The following is a 24,079-nucleotide window of genomic DNA, read 5'->3' as shown; positions in this document are numbered from 1 at the left end:
TACGCAGACGATACGACTGTCACTGCTTTTGCGGATGTGAAAAACTTAGCCACCTTAAGTTCATCACTAAATAAGTCTGTCTCTGAAATTCAATTATGGGCTTCAGCGAATAAGCTCCCATTAAATGAAGACAAGACTAAAGTACTCACGATCACTGGGAAAAGATGTGTGGCTAACATAAATGGAAGTGACATAGATGTTTTCGTAAACGGAAAACAACTCAGTAATGTGGATTGCGCTACCTTATTAGGCGTAGAAATTGACAGCAAATTGTCATTTGATAATTTTGATGAACGTATTGAGCAAGTATGTAAAAAGTTGGCCTCTAGAATCGCAATACTGCGTAAGATTCGAGCCTGTCTACCTCTTAAACAGCGACTTCAGTTTTATAATAGCATTATTCGCCCTGTTATGTCTTACGCTAACGTTGTTTGGGCAAATTGTGATAAAGAGTCGGTTTATAGGGTCTAAAGATTGCAAAAACGTGCGGCACGCGTTATTTCTTATGCCGATCGCATGACACCATCAGTTGCTTAGTTTAACAAGCTAGGTTGGATTCCGTTTTATGAGCAACATAAGATAGATAAATGCATAATAATGTATAAGCGAATTAATGGGTATTTGCCGAATTATCTAAATGAACACTTAATTTTGAATAATAAGCGGCACTCGCGCAACACTAGATATTCAAGCATTAATGCTGTTTGTCCTAAATATAGAAGAGAAACAGAGGGAGGACGCTCTTTCGCTGTTTCGGCAACAAGACTGTGGAATAGTACACCAATTGAAATTAGGAAACTAGGTTCTGTAGCATGTTTTAAAAAGAACATGTTTGCCAAGATTTTTAAGGAACAACAATGTTTGCATCATTTTATCATTTACTAATTTTTTATTTTTATAAAATTCGAATCCTGTTTTATTTTAATTGTTTACATATTTTAGCTTATTATATTTATTAGATTGTAAATAGTTGTTTTATTTTCTGAGGGCCACAAGTTTATTAGCATTTGGCTATTAAGTGCTACCCTCTTTAAATAAAGGCTTTATTATTATTATTATTATTATTATTATTATTATTATTATTATTATTATTATTATTATTATAGAACGTTTCCACATGACGTCACAGCGGCCATAATGGTGTTCCAAAACAATAAAACGACGGCTATGTTTGTGTTCCAAACCAGTCCTGTGGTAGTTGAACTCTTTTCCTATGTCAAAAATTTTCTTTGTTCCAATAAATTTGCATAGATGCTGGCCACGTGAGTGAAAACCCTCCATATGCCTTGGACTCCTAGGGGTGGACATACGCACGTACGCTGGTAGATTTGAGCAGGCTGCGTCAGTTCTATGTTTATTATAATACGTGAAAATCAAGGTGGGTATCGAGAATTTGGAGGATTAATGGGAAACTACCCGTTTTTTACGTTACGGGTTAAGATGGATGGCCTCGGAAAGATGTGCGTCATTGAAGTGCATTATTACAAACAAGAAAGCAAATTTGAAAGGTTACGAGGAAGTTTCTCTTGTCTTGGGTGACTGGAAACTGAAATAGCTTCGCCGTATACCTGTGTGCATGCATACATGATTAAATGGTTTCTTAAATAGCGTGCAATTTTTGCTTTATATCAGGGGTTTATTTTTCTTTGACACTTCGATTTATAAGAGACAGGATTCAACCCTTTTCAATTCCTTGCACCAGTTCGTCCACTTTCTGACTTTATCGCACTACTTGTTGTTTTTTTTTTATTATTACATATTCGCGGTTGCAGATTAGCAAAGAGAAAACGAAAAAGCGACTTACAAAGTAAATTGACCGCCGCAAAGGAATTCACAGATGAAGCCACTTTGTTTTGCTTGGAGGAGAATAGATAAGGGCGCGCGAAACTGCACTATTCACTGGCTTGGCTCGTGTATATACTGAAAGGAATTTTAACAGTCTAATACCCAAAAAAGACGCTGATTTTCTGAGCAGTTGCAAATCTCTGTTACATGTTTTACGCAGATCTTCAAAAAATCCTAAAAACTACTGTTACATGAAAACTAAAAATGCCTCTGATTAATTCTAACAGGCTTGTTTCCGTTTCATAGAAAATACGCTTTTATGCCAAACCAAAGCATTTCAGCTTCCCCAGAGTGTGGTAGCCTTTCTCGTGACTACCTCCAGTATCACCAAACCTGAGCTGTATTACTGGAAGCTTTGTCTTGTCAGTCAGGAGACCGCTGTCTTCACGCCATACATTGTCATTCTTATCACAATTACAACGATCTCCGGTGTTGGCACATGAGTTGGTCATCCCGCATGCGCACTTACCACTGCCAGGTGATGCTCCGCCCCAGTACGTCATCTTAGTAGAATCACGTGACACCCACCATCCATGTGGATTGTTAAACCAAAAACCGGAGTCATAACACTCATACTTTATAAACTGTTCACAGTGCGAGGAAACTCTGGTAAAACTCGCCAGCTGAGACAGATTAGCTCCTGTGTAATGAATGTCACGTGAGTAACACCCCTGCTTTTCACAACCTGTCACCAATGTCCTGCTTTCACTGTCGTGACTGATAACAGCAACGCCAACACCATTCTTGTCAGTCATGTCACAGAACACAGTAAAAGGTGCCAGACCTCCCTCACCATCTGGATCAATGACATAGTTCCTGCTGACTGTGCTGACGGAACTCCGGATTTCAGAGCAGGATCTCGGCGTTGGATAGCGACAGTTATATCCATTTCCAACGTACCCAGGTTTGCACTTGCATGAATAAGATCCAGGTTCATTCACACATTTAGCAAGCGGGTGACAGTTGTGTGTCTTTTTTTCACACTCATTGAAATCTAAACAAATAATTAACAATTAATAATTACAAATGATTCATTTTTAGAATCACAAAATAAAAACCAGGGCGATTTTTTGGAAAAGTAGTTTTTTTGATCAATGTGAACACTCAGCATGCTGAGACAAAGAATAATTGTTATTGTTTAGCCTGCGTACCAAGCGTCCGTGTGGTTTAGGAGCAAAGAACGAGGAAACAGAGATTTTTTGGCCCTTCTTTGTATCTCTCGCACGGCCAAAACCGAGAATCCCGTTCCTCGGTCTTTTTTTGCTTCGAAACCAAACACGCAGGCTAGTTATTTTTGCCTTTGTACACAGCTAATCATAAGGCTCAATCGTGTATTCAAATGAGGGCGAAAAGGGAAGTGGTTCGGACGAACATGAACTCAGTTGAAATACCAAAAGTAGTTTTCTATAAATTTTCTAAACTGGCATTCCTACATAACCAGTTCTACGGTAAGTTAGTATAAACCTCGTTCGTGTCAGACCTGTCACTTTCACATTCGTTAGCAACAAAATATTAAGAGGATGGACTATAGACAATGGTTGCTCTTGGAAATATCCGTCGTAACTGATTATCCGTAAGATTACTAAGATTTGTGCTATTTCACGATTAGTGTCGCCGCTTTCGGCACCATTAAGGTGGCCCGTTCCTATTTATATGCGTGTTGGTTATGTTTTTGATTCGCGTTTTTCAGAATGAAAGATTCAACCGATTTCTACGATTTTTTGGTATCCTTAATAAATAATGATGGAACTTTAAGAAAATGTTATTTATTTTCTTATAGGTATCAAAACTTTTGAGGTATCGGCATATATGAAACCCCTCTCGCACAATGATATATTCAAGATCTCTGACTTTCCTATCACATGCTCACGAGCATAAAGCCTAAACTTCCAATAAGTACTCCAAACTATAAGAATGTATTTTGCCAAACTTCAAAAAATCTAGGTTCTTCTTCGCGGCGTTTTACTGAAGTCTTTATCCAGCCTTGATATACAAACTCTCGCTTATCTTACCAACTGAGATATATACCATAAACTACCGCTAATCAACGCCCCTCAAATGTAAGCCCCCAAACCCCCTTCCCCCTCACCCCCACCCAATCACGGCCCATCTACCTGTAAACAATACATCTTATTCAAAGCTCACCCTTATAAAAGCCCCTCAAAACGTATTTTGATAAGCAGTACTATAGCTTGTTTCGAATGTAAGCCCCTCCGTTTATAAGCCCTTCTAAAACCCGTTACGAAGACGTATAACAATAAGCCCAGGGTAATCCAAGGAGTGAGATCGTGTTGTAATATCCTTTGAATTCTGCAACTCATCAATAATTGCCTCCTGCTGTTCATTAAGGGGTTCATTCGAGAGCAAAAATTGAAAGTGGGACATCCATTTTTCTTCAGAAACTGGAGGGGTGTAGGTTTCCTTCATAGTGTCGTCCATTGACTTCAAACAGTTCCAAAAACTCTTATTGTTCGAATTTTCGACCGCATTTTCAAGTTCACAGATCTTATTGCTATAGTATTCGTTTCTCTTATGTTTCAAAAGGTTTTTATATTGCTTAAGACGTTGTGATACTCTTCCCTCAGGGTATTGTTTAGAGGATCTGTGTGTTTTTGATTAGAAAGTTTCCGCAGTTCATGTCTTTTATGGCGGCATTCTTTGTCGAACCATTTTTTGTTCGAAGATATTTTTCAACGTCGCTTTTTTGCTGTTTTGATTTTCAAACAGCGTTTCGCGGTTGAAATAAGAATATTTTCTACTGCATCAAGGTTCATGTCAACATTTCTCGTGATTGTTGTAGCATTCTCGTGGATCATTCTTTGAATGTCTTAAGACTGTAATGTAGCTCTAAATTTTTTTGACGAATCGTTTTCTCAAAAAAACTGTTTTGGTAGAGGAGTCAAAGAATCATTTATAATTGCCTCGTTTGATGAATCATTATCTAAATGACGGTTAACCTTAAGCCATGTTACTATTGGACTATGATCTGATAAACTGGTCGGCTCTTTCACTATAAAAGATGTTATATTTCGTAGCAAATCTTGGTCACATATGGAGTAATCAATGAGACTGATTCCCGATTTACAATGAAATGTAGGTCTGCCTAGCGAGTCGCCATTAATTCTACCATTTAAAATTCTTAAGTCCGCGCTTCTACAAATTTCCAAGAGTCGTTTTCCATGATTATTCAAATAATTATCAAAACTCTTTCGTTGGGTGGCACATAACGAAGATTTAGAAAAATCGTTTGTTATTATCTATTACCTTCTTGACAAACACTGTCCGCGTGTTTGCCTACTCTGGAGTTAAGGTCTCTCATAATAAGAATTGAACCAAGGGAGGGGAATTTCTCGATGTCGCTTTCAAGCTCTTCAAATAGTTCAGGTCGAAAGTAGCGAGAATTGTATGGTGGAATGTACGTTCCACAGACATCAATGTCTTTTGTAGTTTTTGTGTAGCGATTACTAATTTTAAACCATAAAAAATTTGGTGATTCTTTTTGCACTGAAATCCAATCGTCAAACTTTAGTTTGCAGAGCAGAGCTAATCCACCCGAGTTACGTCCGCATTTTCCTGTTTTCAAGGTATCTGTAGTCACAATCTTGTAACCGTTTACTTCAACAGTCACTTTTTTCCATGTTTCGGAGAGAATTACGAAATCAAAAGAATTAATCATGTTTTTACAATCCAAATTTTGCAATTTTTCCCCTAATAATTTCGACGATAGCCCATTAATGTCCCAAGCAAAAAAAGATAATTTGCTGGGGAAACTTAAGGGCCCTGGCATATTGTATCAACCTTTGTACCTGAAGAAAGGAAAGCTTAAATCAGATATCCCGGCAAAATAGCTAACAACTAGCATTGAAAGTTGTGGGTTATGTATAAGATATTATACAAGGGTCTTAAAAAATTGGATTAAAGATACCAGTTCCTTTGGGATTTCAACTGCTGGGGCTTTTCCAACAGCACAGTCGTTTTGGAGAGGAACAGAAGGAATCGGTCCTACTGCCCATAAGTGAGACGGTGAGAAGCTCTGTACATAGTAGTGTTGCGGCGGAAAGTTTTGTTGCTGTTGCGGTGCTTGCGGAAGGTTGTAGGTGTTGTGACAGTTTTTAACAGCATTACCCTAGTACTGAAATATGCCAGAGAAATTTCAGAGAAATCGTTGGTGTAGAAGTCCGTAACTAAAGGTCGTTCAAAATTCAGATTTGAAATTGTTTTGGAATTCAAAACACAATTGCTCTGAGGTAGAACGAGCTACCAGTTCGAATTTTCGGGACAAGACAAATTTTAGTGTTGCTTATTCTTATCTCACTGCAAAAGCTGTTTAATTGCTACCACCTCCACACAGACCTTTGCAAGTTTTTCCGCTTCCAGAATAACCAACTTTGCATCTGCAGCTATAAGACCCACGAGTGTTCAAACATTGAGCATTGACATCACAGACGGGAGAGGAAGCAGTGCATTCGTCGACATCTGAGTAAAAATAACACAATTAATAGCATTTTGAATTGTATAAAACCTGTCTTTACTAGCAACACACTCACGAATAATTTTTTTTAAGGAAATGTTCATAAAACACTTTATCAAGGGTAATTAATAATTTGCAACAAATATTTTCAACAAAAACAAACCTTCCGTTTGACAAGTAAAAGACACAGACTTAGGTTATAAAAGATTATAAAAGAGAAGAAAGAGGGAGAAAAACGAAGGTCTCAGTGGTTGCATAGGGAAAGAGAAACAAAGATATGAGGAAGCTATCGCATAGTAGCTTACAGGTATGCAGATAACTTTGTTACTGAAAGGAAAAACATCGAAAGCCTTGACAGATTTTATTGTATTCAATTTTCAAATGAATTGTTTTTACTTTAAACTATAACTCTGATCGGTAAGCTTTTTCCCTACATGGTGATGCATGTATTGAATTTTTCTCTGTCTTCATTGATCAAAACAGTGTGGATCAGGTTCGATTATTTAGGGTTGGCAAGAAGCTGATCCTTGGTACCCATTTCAGAATACAATAGGCCACTTGCACTAAGAGGTCACGTGACCAAACAATGAGTTGGAATCTTGCTGATGCCAAAAATTGACGGGGCACATAAAAATTATCTTACAGCCGAAATTTAAGAGGAAACGCTTTTAAGGGAGATATTTTATGGCACTTTGATTTTTCAACAAAGTGGTATGATTTGTATTGGCCACCATGTTGGAGGGCATACTCTTGCCCTCCAACATGGCGGCCACCGAAAAAACGTTTGATAGTGAGGCTCAGATGTGCTGTAAACGTTACCACTTCGTCTTTTCAACATTTTCCTTGAAGTTTAAGTGCAAAATTTGTTTTCAGAAAGAAGTAATTTATAATTTTAAAAATCACATTTTGGTCAATTGACCAGCTACGAACTTACCCATTTTTAGAAAATGGTGTAGGTTTGAAAAACCAAATCACTATTATTTTGTTTAAGATATGACCCACTAATCGTTTTTCGAAGGCAAAATCATATAACTTTCATGAGTCACATGACCTCTTAGTACACATGGCCCATTCAATCTGTGTTGAAGCTGATAGGACAGGATGTGTTTGATCAAACACACAGACACATGATGAATTTTGGCCATAATATCATAGGTGACGAATTACTCCTTAATTTTGAGGCGAAATTTCAGCGTTTATTTGTAATTTCACATGTGAAATTACTAAATTGCCATGGCAACCTGCCGTACGTCTCAGTGTCAAGATGGCGACGAAGTTTTAAAATGTCATGAATGAAGATGTCAGGGCATAAAAAGACGCTTTAGAAAACCTGAACACACGAAAGAGCACATCAAGAAGGATTCTTAGAGGTATGTTGTCGAAAAATTCTGAAAACGTAAGCCAAATTTCAGCTCTAAACGTTTGAGAGAGTGGAGTCACGATCGATCGATACGATCCAGCATAAATAAGTCAAAAATCCTCGATTGCTAACGTAATTCGTCACCCATTATATTAATAGGTAATCAAATGGTAAACAATCAGTAATGAATTTAAATAACTGCCATACTCGTGAAATTATTCCCTAATTTCACTCGTCACCATTTGATTACCCATACTTATCCACTTTAGTCTCAGGAGTACCGTCAGGGTTATAGTACGGAAACCGCCTTTACTGAAGGTCCAAAATGACATACCCTTTATTATGCTCGAGAAAAGTGTCACCGTGCTCGTTTTCCCGGAACAAAGGTGGCTCTATAGGGTTTTTCAGGGACAATACCTCCGAAGTTTGAGCATAAACTACGTCGCCATTAACAAAGAATTGGAAAAATTATTACCACAGCTGTATTAGATAACATCGAAAATTTGTTATGATCAGGGTTACAATGACATCAGAGTTGTCATAGCAACGAAATGACGCCATTACTTATTTTACTTGCAGCCGGAGTGTTTCCTGGCACTGGGAATCGTTCACGGGAGCTTTTTCCTCTGAAAAATTTTCGCTTTGTTTTCTACAGATATTCGGCCGAACATTATCTTTGTCCAGTTTTTTACTTACTTTTTTTTCTAACCATGCTAAACGCTGTTTTGAATCCGTTAGCTATAAGATCCTGTCAGAATTCTCGGTTTGCGCTGTCACGCAATGAAAAATAAAAATGCAAGCCATTCAATACAGAACGTCTAGAATCTGGGAAATGAAAGAAGATAAATATACAAAACGTCTTGTCAAAAATCAGGTCTGTGCAATATTTCAAATGCGAGATATTCGAAAAAACGATTTACCTAGACTAGTAAATTTATAAAACTTTGTATAGGACACCAATATGGCCGCCGGATACCAACGGAAACATCTGTTTTCGAGTTTTCCTACTAATGCGTGAATTCTTCGCTTGAGGAACTCATAAAGATAATAAAGTCATAAAGTAATATTTATTTTGAGACAAGGAATGTTTAGATAGCAAAATCTCCCAAAATCGGTAATGTTTTAACCCACATAAGAGCTCTCCTGGCCGTCAGCTAAATGCCGCGTCACGCAAAAGCCTGGATGACTTCAAGCGTCCTCTCTCGCAAAACGAAGAATCCTTTGGAACCCAAAATTTGTTTACATAAAGGTGTTTAGGTGCTGTAATATCTCGTGAAAGTAGAAACTCAGAAGAATCGATAGTTTTTTAGTTTGATTTTTAGTGACGTCACGTGCAAACCAAGAATAAATCAAAGCGTAAATATAAATAGTAAATAAATAAAAATATAATAAAAGAATACAACCCCTAAATAGAGAATTGACAGTCAAGTTATAATTAGGTAAATTCAGGAACAAATATTTTGCTCAGTAGAATATAAGTCACGCGAGAATAGCACGCGAAAGGACACGCTCGCCATTAATTTATGAAGATATGTTTTTTAAATTTGTTCACCGTCAGTCTTCATATCGCAATGAGTGAGCTCGGTAGAACCAGGTTTAATGGTACTCAGCCAGTACTTCTTGCTCTCTGCCTTCCCTTCACTTGCTTTGATTTCTTTACATGTTTCAGCTGGAAGCTCTGGAGTGGATCCAAGAGGAACTAAAGAGAAAATGTTTTATTAATTATCTAATGGTTTTTCTGAAATTAAATTGTCAGCATCGAATCGATAATCACTGATAGAAACTTTGAGACATCAATAACATGCACGTTTGGTGAAGTTTTTCCAAAGAATTCTATAGCGCCCTTCCTCAAATTTATTTAATAAAAATGCACAAACGATCTCGAAAATAATCAATAATTAGCGACCAGTTGCATCTATTCGCCCGAGCAAATATTTTTGACCAAGTTATCCGGCGATGCACGCAGGGTAAAAGAAAATTGTCGGCTATCTAGACGACCATTGAACGAAGAAACTGGTCCGTTCGAGGAAACTGAACTTGATCTTAGGGCTTGGAGAGGTAATTCTAATATACAGATTTAGCCAAGGCAAAAAACGAAGCTCTCGTAAATAAAGTTATAATTTACTTAACCGAAAAAAAAAAAGTAATAAAATAAAGAAATATACTTGAAACCACTGTGAAGAAATTTTTCGATTCTATGCTTAACATTTGATACAGTGGAAGGACTGGGTGATTTACGGGAAAAATAACCTGCAAGCAAACCTTGAGCCATTCGTACATAAACTATTAAAATGTCAAGCGTGTGAAATGTTGTTTCGTATTTATCAAAAATCATATAATGCTAAACGGTGACGACAACGAGAACAGCAAAAAATTAATTGGATTTAGTAGCAAAGCAACAACTTTGCACGTGCAGCATAATTACTTTCTTCTACATTTCTTTCCCGTTGTTACACGTTTCAAGGAGGAAATGTTGTATGTGTTCACAAATAATTTTCTTCTTAATTTTCTTTTTTCTTCACTGCTGCTCATTTTCACTTTACTGGTCGCTAGCATTTCTCATTTTCTCACCGCCACTACATAATTTCCATGTTGTTCTTTCAACGAAATTCGTCTTCTTTGTGTTTTATCTCTTATCTCGCCCTAGCTCTTTCTCTGTTATCCGCGTCAGTGTAGACATAATTAAGATTTAGTCGGGAAAAAAGGACTCGGCTTAAGTTTGTTGTCGTTTTTCTCTAACAGTCCGGGTGGCCATGTGATTTACCGCCAAAACGCACAGAGGCTTGAATGCAAACTTCATCGCGGCTTACATGTCGGGGGTGGACAGACGTGTTTTCATGCGTTTACCACTGATTTCTAGCATCTATGGGTTACCATTTTTTTATTACGCATGGTGCTCCGCTATAAAAACAATGAATGATCATAATGTGAGAGACGAAGTAGACCGGAGTATCTTATCGCGCGACAGCAGCAGTGGCACCGATTTTTAACAAAATAGAAAACTACAAAACAATGAGGAGAAGTTTTAATACTGCTTTACCCGGCATGACTAAAAGTATAAAACACACAAATTTTTCTTTTAGAATAACCTGCCAAATAAGGTGGTTTCTTGGTGTTGCGAATTGGTGCAATCACTTAATGACGTAATACTATAGTACAAACGAATGATTAGACACTACCCACAGAAGCGAACCAACAATGGTTTCCGCGACACTGAAGAAACACCCAATAATAAGGATGCCGATAGTTAATTTTCATTACAAGGTCTCAATCGCGCAAAATGTTGTCATTTTCAAGTTATTTTATGGCTGGACATGAAAGTTTCGCGCATACATAGTACCTCTTTCTTAAAACGCACAGCCTTTTTTGTCGTGTGTTATTGATCAGTTAAGTTGTCAATTTTTCTAATAAATTAACGTAAATATTTCCTGGAAATGATGACTGAAATTTAGATGTCTCCTGGCATGACGCCACGAAAAGTGCACCGAGGCCCCTTAAAAATTTCTTTCAATACTGAGAGATCTTAACTAACATAAACTTTACCTCGATTCATATCTCGCCTGTAGTAATATCTGTCTGGATCGGGAACAAAATCCTCAGGTCTGGCTTCTTTGGTTCTGTCGCTGAACTCACACATGTTAAGAGAGATCACCCAATTGAAACTTTGGCACCTGCTGTCCTGACGACAAATAAGTACGCACTCATATCCAAAGTTTGCCTTTCGCGTAGTGTAGACGTGGTTTTGCAGCTTCCAACCCAAGATGGATTCCTCTGACCCACCATTGATGCATTGTTGAGAGAGTGTTTCAGTGAATATTTGAATCAGCATAAAAGGAATGCGATACTAATGGTGTAACTCGCCGTCATTTTGACAGAACTGAAAAAAATGTCGTGCATACATACTAGTAGAAACTACATTCTTAGAAAGTAATTAATTATAATAGGGATGGTTCATCTGACCGATGACAATAACCTAGTAAGACTTATTTTAAGTAACCTAAGGACAAAGCTGGGGCCGTGGCTTTCCCTTGTGTTAATAAATGATTTAAATTTTAGCGATGCCTTAAATTCCCAGTCATGCCATGGTAATATGTAGATGATACGAGGACTAAGGTAACGATAGCAACGCACATTATACAATGATGTGAATGCTACGCTAGCTGTGATTGGTCGTTGCCTATGATCTATTGGAGTACAGATACATGGATGAAGTCACGGGAAACTTGTTTTTTTTTAGTTTTATTCAACGTAGCGCGCGGTTTTGAAAATGTTTGTGACATTATTTCGGATTAAAGCAAGTGAAAGCCTCGAAAAAAACTTAGCAAGAGCTATTTACAAAGAAGAAAAATGGAGAAACGGAGAGAAAAAGAGCTCATCACAACTTAAGAATGCCTAAAAACATCTCATTCAGTGATCCTGCGGCTCGTGAGCCACTTTTCAGTTTTTACCACATTTTGACGTCATCTGTGATCTATTACTGAACAGACCCACGGCAATATGGAATCTATTTGTTTACTGCGCTTTTCACAAACATGCGAACTCTAAAGTTCAAAAGCCGCCTTCACAATTGCGTTTTTCGCTGCCGTCAATCATAATTACGATCACAAGCAACGAACCTTGAAACACAGAAACACACTAAACGGATCGAAATCCACCTATCACAAATCACAAACCATGACCTTTTGAACCCGTTAAAGTAAAGTTTTGTTTCCTAAGAGGTCCGTTAAGATGATTGACGGCAGCGAAAAACGCAGTCGTCAGTCGGCTTTTGAACTTTAGAATTCGCATGTTTGTGAAAAGCGCAGTAACAATACTCGTCAAATTTCGTTGAACACTAGACTGAAACTAGGGTCTTTTTCATGTCACGCCTCCTCAACTCACTTACCCAACCTTTTCCCGTTTGCACTTCTTCTCTCCTTTCCCATCGCTTTATTTGCAAATGAGTGATAAGTGAATCGACATTGGAGAGGGCTTAACGTGACAAGTGTTGCAACAAATGTGACGAGTATTGTCAGTAGCCATTTTTCCATTGATGATTATTTTTGCGCTTTTGGTCCAAACCTAAGCAAAGGAAGACTGATCAGATTTACGCGATTTCTTTTTTTTCAGTAGTTATGCAAGCTTGTTTGACCATGACTGCTAACTTCGTCCTTATTTCCTGGTTTTCCAGATCAGACGAATTTATGAAGCCTCTTTTAACAATACTTTCACTTGGTGCTATTTACTTTAATATGCAGTTCTAACGTTTAGAGTCGGTGTGAATGCAATCAGCTGAAATCCAATTGATGACTATACAAATGAAACAGTTTTTTTAGTAGGAATTCCACACGGTTCTTTCTATCAGTTTCGTATTAGTTTCTATTTTTTGTGCTCGCTCCTCAGTTATTTAAGATTTTTTGCACTACCGTACTATTTAAGCAGAATTTTCTAGAAAGGTAATGTATCAAAGAAAGCCTCCCTTAAAGATTGATTTTATGAACTGACCAGGGAATTGGTTGATTTTACAAACTGGATTGCTGGGCAGGCAGCATCGATCTCACCCTTTGGAACAATTTTCGTGGCCACTTAATTATTGTATGAAGCCACGTAAAATTTCTTCAAGTCTTTCTGTTTTTAGTTTGGCGTTGTTTAACTTGTTAATGCACGCAGCATCAATTATTCAAGACCTTTTCTCTAAAATTTACTACTGCGAGTCATTAATGCTTCTGCACTAAAAAGATTGAATTTCCCCTTTCGTTTGTTGCATCGTTTTGTAGTCGTAAAAAGTTAAGCAAAAAAACAAGTGGAAAAAGGGTTTAAGAAAAAAATAAGGAGAGAGAGAAAATCAAGTTGAGCTAGAGGCTTTCATGTCATTTTAAAGATATAAACATTTAAGGTGACTCGACCCAGTTTTTTTGAGGGGGTACCATCCTACTTTGAAGCTCTGTGGTATCCCCACCTTTACTTTTATCGTAAGTCTAACACATAGAATGGATAACATATAGATCAGTCTACAATATAACATAAAATTTTTGGCGATCGGAGTAAATGTCACGTGGTTATAATGCCACACCCCTTTGAGGTCTGAGTCGAAAATCTGCTGTTGCCGGCATTTTTTCTTGAAAATCTCTCGGCTACACATAGTGCGCATTAGTGCCTTGCGCTGAACAGAGTTTCACCAAAATCGCAAAGACCCAATTCGAGAAATTCAGCGGTTTCCAAATTTAGGTCATAATTTATGCGAAAATGGTAAGCAAACTTTACACGGATTATATCTAATAAACTAAGAGATTCATCCCTTTATTTTGGGCATCGTTATAACAGATGGGTCCTTGCAAGTCAGCAAAACGCTTTAGGGCCTTGTAAATGCGCGCGATTTCGAGCAAAGCAAACATATAGAAATTATAGTTTCCGCTATTTGTTGACGTTTGTCAGCGTTTAAGAGTCCTTCTCACGAAAAAAGCATTTTCTTTAAAATTCGTAGTTTTTTTTCCTTCAAATTTTTTCAGGGCCACAATTGATTAACTACCCGGACTCTGAATTTCATGGTCATTGAAAAACTGTGACATTATCTTCTATAAGCCCAAACTCGAGTAAACATTGAAGATTTTTAGCGTTTTGGCTGAGTTTGTGCTTTGGGAGTTGTCTATTGTTTCTAGTCTGTCATTATACAGCATTCTTGTTCAGCACGCGTGCAATGACCACGCTTGGCTGACTTCCGAATGCTCACCGAGATATTCCCGTCACGAGTTGGTTTGATTATTGGCTTGCATTAAACATATGAAAAAATGATATTTTTTTAATAGTAAGTAGATTTAGTGTGTAGCACTCCTTGATTTTTTTGCAAAGGCATAAGAAGCACGAGAATTGATTAAAAATTGTGAGTTAAACCTGTATGTATCAAGCCATGGCCTGTCTCACTGTACCAAACTGATCATATCTCGGTGAGCATTCGGAAGTCAGCCAAGCGCGGTCATTGCACTCGTGCTGAACAAGAATCGATCGATAGATTGATCTATATGTTATCCATTCTATGTGTTAGACTTACGATAAAAGTAAAGGTGGGGATACCAGAGAGCTTCAAAGTAGGAGGGTACTCCCCAAAAAAACTGGGTCGAGTCACCTTAAGAATTTTAGCGTTAAATACGTGCAATATCCCTTTTAGTACTGCAATTTCTAAAAAGTTCAAATTAAAACGTTCACGTTCTTTAGCTGGACACGACAGATGTCCATCTTTACCTCATGAATTAGCCATTTCAAAGAAATATAATTATGTTTATATATTTTGGCAATTTTCGTCACATAAACTTCATCATGGTTCACATATAACCGCTTTTTGTTCGTAACTGGAGGGTCTCGGTGGATGTGCTCAGCGTAAACATTTTGGGCTCTGCGATTTAGAAAACCAAATTGATAGTTGTCGTCCTTAAACAGTATGGTTTACCCTCAAACTAGGTATACAAGCATAAAAAGTCTAATTCATCAAAAATATTTTCAGAGGGTAGCGGAATATTTGGTTATGTAGTCTACCTAGTGATTTTTGGATGTCACTGCTTACCTGGTGTTTTTAGGCAGCATGCACCATAAAGGATCTCTCTTCCTAAGGATGTGGCCGAAACTCGCCTCCTTTTACGCAGCTGGTGACTTTATGGTTTGTAAGGGTTTTGATAGCGCAACTTTTTTGCAGGTTATTTCCCTTTCTCTCATCAAAATTATCGTGACTGACGATTCTTGAAAATGTTATTTGAAACCTGAACCAAAATACTACCTAGCAAGATTGCAGTTCAGTTTATGCAACTTAATATCGGGTATTAATTAATTAGTTTAATGCAGTTGCTGCCTCAAAATTTTAAGAAAAATAAATATTTACTCTTGCAAACGGGTCCTTGTTCAAATATAATTATAAGTTCTAATTTAGCACTTCAGAAAGTATAAAAAAAGGAAGGCGGGCTCTGAAACAGTTCAGCTAAGCCGTAAGTAGGTGGATCATTTCATGTTTAATTTGTTTGACATTTTCAGATTAATATTATGGCAAATCTAACAAAAGACTATGTTTGTGGTTGCTAGAGTTTTGAAAAATATTGAAAGTGACATCGATTGCCATATTAAGTTTTTGAGAAAGAAGTAAATGGATGAATGAATTAATCTTAAAACTGAATTAACTACTTATAAGTTACTCATCTCACTGGTATGTGGTCGAACGACTTGTATGCTATAATGGCTTTGATTTCAAGTTCTACAAAGAAATGAAAGGCCAATAATTAACATTTTATGATTCTTGTTTTCTCGGTCCGTTTTGTAAATTGAATTTAGAGATCCTGTTTTCACCTCCCCTCAAAAGAATTGAGATGACCTTTTTACCAAAAACCTCTGTTTTGCAGATATACAATTCACTCAGTACTAACGGATATTTGTACACTCTTTAAATAAATTGCCGTTTAGGCGTTTATAATAAATTTCACAATGTTTTACCTTGACAGTGTCGAGTATATACGTGTCGGTACTATGGGTTTAATAAAAAACTAAGCTAAAACCAATTAAAACTCGAGTTGCTCACGGAAAGCACTGGCAGTGTGGACATGCTGATTTCATTGACTTAAAGTTCTCCTCTGGATGCCGTCGTACCAAGAGAGAATGAGTTTTTACTCTTACAAGGGAGAGGTCAGCGGCCAGGAAAGATGGCGGACGTGTCCGACGATGGTTCCTGACTCTTTAATATAATCGTTTATTAATAACCTCAGTAAGGCTGCCTATCTTTTTAGCCCTCAATGGTTATTATGGGCAGCCTGTAGTCTCTCCATATTTTAGCTATTTTTTGTATCATGTAAATCAACTGGGGGTACCATTAAAGTTGTGGTTGTTGTTGTTGTGCAGTGCGTCAGACATGTCAGAGAGAAAGCACTAGAGCTGGAATTGCATAACAGTTTGTTGCTTCAATGAGCCCGCCTTTACAGTTGGTCATGATCGGTCACCTAACGTAAAAAGCGCTCTGCTAGAGGGGAAACAGCGTAGCAGAGCCAAAAAAAGGGGGGGAAACAAGACAACAACAACAAAAATAGCGACTCAATTCCACATTTCTCTCCTTTCTCCTGCCCATAGCCGTTCGCCCTTGCGTTCTTGCGAGGCTCTCTTCGCTTCCAATTTAGAATGGAAAGCTTGCTCACAGGCTTGTCTGAATAGTCTTCACTATCGTCACAAGCACTTTGGTAGGATGGGAATTGGGTCAGTTTGAGCCCACACTACTGAAAAACAGTGGTGTGAGTTTCAAAATGCATGTTTCTGTATTTCTTTGAAACCGTTCTTACCGCGACATTGTTTTCCATTTCCTGTATACCCAGCTTTACATGAACACGTGTGTTAGCCCACGGTATTTTGACAAAATAGCATTGACGTCAGATATTTATGGGAGTTAGCAGTGCGCTCATTTCTGTCTAAAAGTATTATGGCGGAAAAAACTACAAAAAAATGTTTTTCCAAAATAAACATTGACAACGCCATATTCACAGAGACGGCAAATATACCGTTAACACTAACGTTGACAGACCTTATCCCTTCCGCATTTTTACTAACAACTTCAGTATACCATTTGAATGAAGTCATACTACTGATGTTGTTCTTCATAACGTCGAACCATTTTCCTTTTAAAAAGAAACATAGGCGCATCTAACACGATCGATGTTGTCTTCTCAGAGAGGGTGGATGGGATGTCCCTCATCAATGTACCCGTATGTCACGCCCTTTTAGGTGGAGCTTTACCAGGGAAGTTCATACAATAGTTTTCAATAAGGTGAAAATTTAGAAACGAAATTGTTGCATTCATAAATCCATATTAGATATCGTCGGATACCCCTGAAACTAATTAGTGAAGATGGGTGTGGAGGGTCTTTTACGATTACATCACGGATCAATCCTCAGTTAAGGACCAAGATTTGTAATCTGTACAGCACCGAGGCCAAAAAAAAATTTCTTAAAGCTTATAGCAATGACCCTTTTGACTCAAAACTTAAAATCTCATCGCAAAAGCTGCTCTATCACCTTTACAAACCTTTGCAAGTGTTTCCGTTTCCAGAATAACCAACTTTGCATATGCAGGTACATGTATAAGACCCACGATTATTCGAGGAGCATTGAGAGAAAAAAAAAAAAAGAAAAAAAAGAAAACGAATCTTTTAATTGTATAAAACCTGTCTTCACTAGCAACATACGCACAATTATTTTTCCAAAAAAAGGTTTTTAAAACACTTTATATTGTCAACCGTAATTAACAATTTACACCAAAAAGCCTTATAAAAGCTACGTGCAAGCAGGCGCAACAACTCTCAACATTGTTGGACATTGGTGTGCAAACTTATGCATCAACTCCCAACAACACGCAAAAACATGCAACAGGGTGTGCAAACGGACGCAACATGTAGCATCCAACGATGTTGGGAGTTGTTGCTGGAAACAGTGTCGCGTCAGTTTGCATAGGGCTTTACGTTTACTTAACAGTACAAAGGCACAGAGTTAGGTTTATAAAAGATCGTAAAAGAGAAAAAAGAGGGAGAAAAACGAAAGGAATCATGGCTGCAAGATGAAAAGAGGAACAAAGATGTGTGTAAGCTATTGCACAGTAGCTTACGCGGATGATTTTGTTACTGAAAGGAAAAGCATCGCAAGCCCTGACAGATTTGATTGTATCCAGTTTCAAATGAATTTTGTCTTCTTTCCTTTGAATTAACCCTTCAAGGTTTTCCCCGACACTTGTAAGTTTCCCCTCATATCGTGGTGCGTGTATTGCACTTTTCTCTGTCTTCATTACCGAGAACATGCAGGGTGGATCAAGGCCGATTATTCAAGTTCAGTGTCCAAAAGCTCCTCGGAATCCATTTTAGACTATAGTTCAATGTGTGTCGAAACTGACTGAGCTGGATGTGTTTTATCACACACACAACCACAAGATGAAGTTTGGCCTTCATCCACTTTGTCCGGCGGAGTACCGTCAGGGTAATAGTATGGAAACTGTTTTACCCAAGGCCCAAAGTGACATGCTTCTTATTAAGCACACTGAATCACTGTGCTCATTTTCCTCGACTGATAAGATCTTACTTGAATAAATAAACAAGAAGTGAAATGAAATAAGGGAATACAAATCCCAAATGAAGAAATAACAGTCAAGACGACCTTAAAATAAACTCAGAAACAAATATTTTGCTCTAACAATTATTTTGCTCACGCGAGAGAAGCAATAGAGAGCTTGCTGTCAGTCTAGCTCTAAGAAGAAAGGGAAGTTATGATATACACCTGTTTCAATTAAGGTTGCCCTCCTGAAACATGATACACGGTCCATGTTTCATAGCCTACGGTAGGTGCATTATGGGACCAAGCACAGTTTGTAATATGCCTGGGTCGCGTACTCGGAACATCTCCGTTGGAGGGCAATTTGGTTTGGGCATTTTTGAGGGTATTCAGAGGAAGACGCCTGTTTTCATCATGGAATATCCAAATGGACTCCAAGGCGCTACATGCTTGGTTATTTTGTTTCGGGTTAAGTGGACGCAAAGAAGATGGTAAGATGGAGACAGCAACCCTTGAAGAACGTCGAAAAAGCAATTGGTCAATAAAGCAAAACAACAACTCTGCACGTGCATCAGGCTTTTTTTGTTCGTTTTGTTGCTGTCAATGCACGACCACGACGTGAAAAAGCTTAATTTTCACGTTTTATGGAGGACGTAAACAAGCGAAGACGAAATTTTCCCTCTCTTTCTTAACTTCTTAGGAATCTAGCTCTTAAAGAGAGGTCGCCTACATTTGACAAAGTGAGTTGGAATAATCGTATCCTCGGAGACCTAGGGGCAGTCAGTTGGGTCGAAAGTTTTGCAAGTGCAAGCAAAAGAGCCCCTGGGTACCGACTCTCACCGAACTATTTCCAAAAATTGAAGCAGATGCCGGCTCCTGATTGGGCACAAAAAATGCTTTGTATTATTGTGCCCAATCGGCGAACAGTTTCTCCTGAGTTCTTTTCGTGAGTTTGTACACGACGGCTATTGTCTCGATCAGAGCTTGTAGGGCTCATGCACCAAAGAAATGCACGCAGTCAAGAGACTTTCAGTTTGATATAAAATCCCCATCTGATTTTAAAATATTGTCTGCCCAAAACTAACGACGCTTTTCCAAAAATACAAGCTTGAGCTTACAACAGGTATTCACGATTGCATCGGTCACGTCTTGCATAAAGATTAGGGAGTTTTTAAAAGATACCACGACGGCTGACAGCCACGAAAACGTTGCATGGAATGGAGAAGTGAATTCACATTTTTTCAGTCTCTATCGTGATTATTCCAACTCGCTTACTCTTCAAATGCAAGCGAACTCTTCTGGAGCTGAATTTCTATTAACCATATTCAAGTTCATGAAGAGAATGAATTTTGTCATTGCTTGTTTACGTCCTTCACAAAACGTGAAATTCGGCATTTTCACGGGTAGTCGTGCAGTTGACGGCAAAGAAATGTACAAAAAAGCGTGATGCACGTGCAAAGTTGTTGTTTTGCCTTGTGAAGCCATTGCTTATTTGACTTTCTCGTCGCCGCCGCATCTTAAACCTCCCTATTATTTACGATACATTGTGATCCGTCAAAAACAGAATATTCTCGGGGCAAATTGAAGTGCTCCTGCTGATAGCATCCCAAACGTTTTTTCGACTCATCCGTAGTTCCTTCGTCTCTGTTAGGAAAGTAGAAAATAAAAGTTTCCCTTGCACGCACAAGCTTGTTGAAAAAACCGGGCAAGTGTGGCGAGAAAATAGCCGTCGTGTATGATTTCACGAAAAGAACTCAGGAGAAGCCTGATTGGCTGTTCGCCGATTAGGCACAATAATGCAAAGGATTTTTTGTGCCCAATCAGGAGCCGCCATCCGCTTGAATTTTTGGAAATAGTTCGGTGAGAGTCGATACCCAGGGGCTCTTTCGCCCGTATTTGAAAACTTTCATCCCGCCTTTTCTTCCGACCCGACTGACTGCCCCTGGGTCTCCGAGGATGGAATAATCGTGATGAAGGTTAAAAGAACGCGAATTAGAATTCACTTTTAATGCAACGTTTTCGCCGCTCTCCTCAGATCTTAAGAGGCTGTCCGCGTAAGAACCGATAAGGCAAATTTCGGTCTATCACGGATTGCCCTGATTTTTTCAGTGGAAGATAACTATCCTATCCCATGAAGAAATATCACATTTATTTGGACCAACTCAATTTTTTCTCTATTTTACAGGAAGATTTTCTCGGTCACATAAAAGTGGCCCGTTTGCCGTCAGAAGTGGTGCGATTTTGGTGAAACTTTAGAGCTCTGTCAAACCTACCTTACATAGCCGAATAAGCTGATTATTTTACAAACAAAAGTTTTAGCTCTGATTGACAGTTTCAAGGTTTAATGGTTGTATTCTGTAAAAAGTTGGCTGAGATATGATTTTTTTAAAATGACCTTTAATTTGCTCAGCAGGAAAAGTAATTTGCATAACTAGAGCTGAACGGTAATTTCGCAAAAGTGGCACCTGACCCAGACTCAAGTCTATGATAAATCAGAAGTACTAGGACCAGTCTACTTCTTAACGCAATAAAATTTGTGGGCACTCTTCTCTGCGTACCGTGCAAAGTTCCGTTAATGTTCCAAAATTCGCCATTTTGACATCAAAGCTGGAATTGTAACGGGTCCGCATCTGATCGACTTATTTCCACAGCTTTAACGTTTCTAGTTATCACTAAATGTCATTACACCCTTTAAAAGTTGGACGTTTGAAAACATGTGGAGAAACCTTAGTAATCGCTTTTCCATGGGTCTTTTTCTTGTCGACGATGAACGTTACTTCATTCTCGGTATGCAAATTAGCTTTAGTTGCGTTGATTCAACAAATTGACAGGAAATATACAGCTGAATATAATCCTTACATTTCACATTTCTAAGGGGAAAAATAACTCTCCTTTCCACAGAAAAACACAAACCATCACTTAGAATCCCCTTAAGGTCTGTTTTTCTTTTTTAAACGAGGAAGAAGCAGCTAAATAATATATCATGATATATGTTTGCGTGGCTTAAAATAATCCAATTACTGTGGCCTGTCACGCATTCCTTAAGAGGGGTGGTCGATTAGAAAACAATAGCGTTGTGTCGATCATTTCTATAATATTATCATCTTTTTTTTTAAATGATAGTTATTGATAATGATAAAAAATAAGAGTTCACTTGCAAGGTAAGTCCTCTTGTCAGCACACGAAAACTTTTGGGCACTCTTTTTTGCGTGCCTTAAAAAATAGCGTTAACGTCGAAAGCTTTATAATGATATTTGCTTATCAGGAGAAGGCAGATCTTTGTACATGGCACTATGATAAAAAAAAAATGCCCCACACTTTTTCTATCTTAAATTAGCAGTAAATTTCAGTTTCATTCAAAGATCTTTAAAGCGTTTATCGGCAGCAGAATGAAACGGGAAAAATAGTTCCTTTTTTCCGTGAATAAACGCAAAAGGGAGTATCTTTCTAGTTTTTGTTAGGGTATAACATCCGAATTCCAACGATGATCTTGTTTTGGTTTCAATCTGATTGAATTATAATGCTACAGGTGCCAGTTTCAAATATAGTTTTGTCAATGAAATCGCCGAAGAGATCAATTGTAAAAAATGGCTTTTTCGGCTATTTCATCAAGCAGTTCTTCCGCGAGATTGTAGGCAGAGTGAGGTCCCAGTAGGGGTGTGGAGGAAAATGTGTTGGTCACAGAGTGCATGGATGATATTACGTCGCCCTTAGCCAGCTGTCACTTGTCTAAGTTTAGCAAGTGTAGCAAAGACAATGAAAATCAACTCATTTTAGCGAGAGTACGTATTCGAGGCTTGGTGGGTATTCGGAACTGAAATGACAATCTGCCCAAGGCACAGACACCTACTTGACAGGTTTTTGCGAGCACCAAGGTCTTGTTAGGCTCGATTGTAAGCCGCTGTTCTGGAAAATGAGCCCCCAACGGACGGGGCCTAAGGTATTGTCGATACCCCGGTCACACTCTGGATCATACTGGCAAAATAACTTCAGTGGCAGGAAGACATGTCGTAAATTTCCAGATAGCCAGCGAAATAAGTCCAAGTTTTGTTCCATCACGTAAGTATATATCATTCTTTTTTTTTCTTCATGCCAAAAAGTTTCTTAACGTACAGAGATATTCTAATTTCTCTATTTAACATTTTATCTTGCGATGTTTTCTGAAGATAGTTATTGTTATTTCTATTTTTTTGACAGCCGTGTATCTTGCCCTAATCAATTCTTACCTTTAAAATACTATACATACCGGTTAATCCGTGTGTTTTAAAAGATAGTTTTCTGATGATTGTTTGAAGAGAATTATAAATGGGAAAAATAGAACTTTCTACACGGAGTCAGGATTCAACCTCGTCCCCAGGGCTTTCCCGCCCCTGCCATTTTCTAAGAAGAATGTCCTAGGGACGAAGCTAGGAGTGATTGTGGTCGAGGAGTCGTTCACGTGCACGTGTATAAAAAGTATTTCATTCTTGCAATAAAAATAATTTTTTTGAACTTAAACAGTGTTTAAAACATGTCTCTGATTTTGTAAAAATTAGTGAGACTTAAAAGTACCTTAGTGTTCAGTTCAACTTTATATAGCCGATTTTCTCCTCCTGTCGCAAGAAACTTGAAAAAACTTGACGCCGAAGGGTCGAGAAGAGTACGATTGAACAGTCAGCAACCATGTCCACACATTTGGCGGAGAGGTTTATTGGACAAGATTTCTCTGTTTTTCTTGTTTTGATAACGTTTTCAGTCTTCAAAAATGCCTCCAGATTGCTGTTTTTTTTGTATTTATACCCTCTAGAACAATGTGCTCCATCTCATCTCTCCATTTTTAACCTACTTTACCATCCACCCTCTCTCCCCACTGTTCCACCTCTACTTTTAAAAGCGTTTATACTTAAGGGGATGAAAGATACTCCTTTCGGGCGGAACCATCATAGGGAGTTCCCCCCACCCCCGTACCAATTCCGTGCTCACCTATTACCAGCCCATGTTGGACTCTAGGCCCGTTTGAGTCAACACGTAAACATAGTCCTAAGTGTATACAAGTTGAACTTGACCATAGAGATCTGTTGCAAGAAGACGAGGAGTTCGAAAGGCAAAAGCTTGTTGCAGAAATCGCTGAAGAATTGAGACCACAAAACCCTCAAGCAGAAGCTTTCAACCTATGTGTATGTCAAAGGAAGAACAACCTAGTCAGTTCAACGTGGTAATGCTAAAATCTTGTGTCACTTTAAAATACCATTCAAATCCAGGGAAAGAAAAGGAGACCTAATTGACAAACTTTCGTCTTTTATACAAGATTGCACGTGCTTTTCTCCATCAGCTCAGGAGTGAACATAGGGATCCTTAATTTAGTGTGATTAACAGCCGGCAAAAAC

At 38.3% G+C, this 24,079-nt stretch overlaps 1 protein-coding gene across 1 annotated transcript; it reads right to left on the bottom strand.

Annotated features, from left to right (window-relative positions):
* Positions 1–1,961: 1,961 nt before the first annotated feature.
* LOC140927796 (contactin-associated protein-like 2) lies at positions 1,962–15,354 on the bottom strand. Its single transcript, XM_073377479.1, has 5 exons — positions 15,214–15,354; positions 11,220–11,553; positions 9,229–9,375; positions 6,199–6,321; positions 1,962–2,839 (listed from the first exon to the last, which is right to left on the bottom strand). Exons 2-5 carry the CDS (start codon positions 11,503–11,505, stop codon positions 2,103–2,105), a joined length of 1,293 nt encoding a protein of 430 aa, XP_073233580.1. The 5' UTR covers positions 11,506–11,553; positions 15,214–15,354; the 3' UTR covers positions 1,962–2,102.
* Between the last annotated feature and the right edge of the window lie 8,725 nt (positions 15,355–24,079).

This window comes from Porites lutea, chromosome 2 (assembly GCF_958299795.1).
Source record: "Porites lutea chromosome 2, jaPorLute2.1, whole genome shotgun sequence".
NCBI lineage: Eukaryota > Metazoa > Cnidaria > Anthozoa > Scleractinia > Poritidae > Porites > Porites lutea.
This window is presented reverse-complemented; position numbering and strand designations above follow the sequence as displayed.

Coding starts and splice junctions, on each gene's coding strand:
- LOC140927796 (XM_073377479.1), bottom strand. CDS start 11,505: ATGCTGATTCAAATATTCACTGAAACACTCTCTCAACAATGCATCAAT. Junction 6,322..9,228: donor TTGCGATATGAAGACTGACG/GTGAACAAATTT, acceptor ATTTTTACTCAG/ATGTCGACGAATGCACTGCT. Junction 2,840..6,198: donor AAGCGGAAAAACTTGCAAAG/GTCTGTGTGGAG, acceptor TTATTTGTTTAG/ATTTCAATGAGTGTGAAAAA.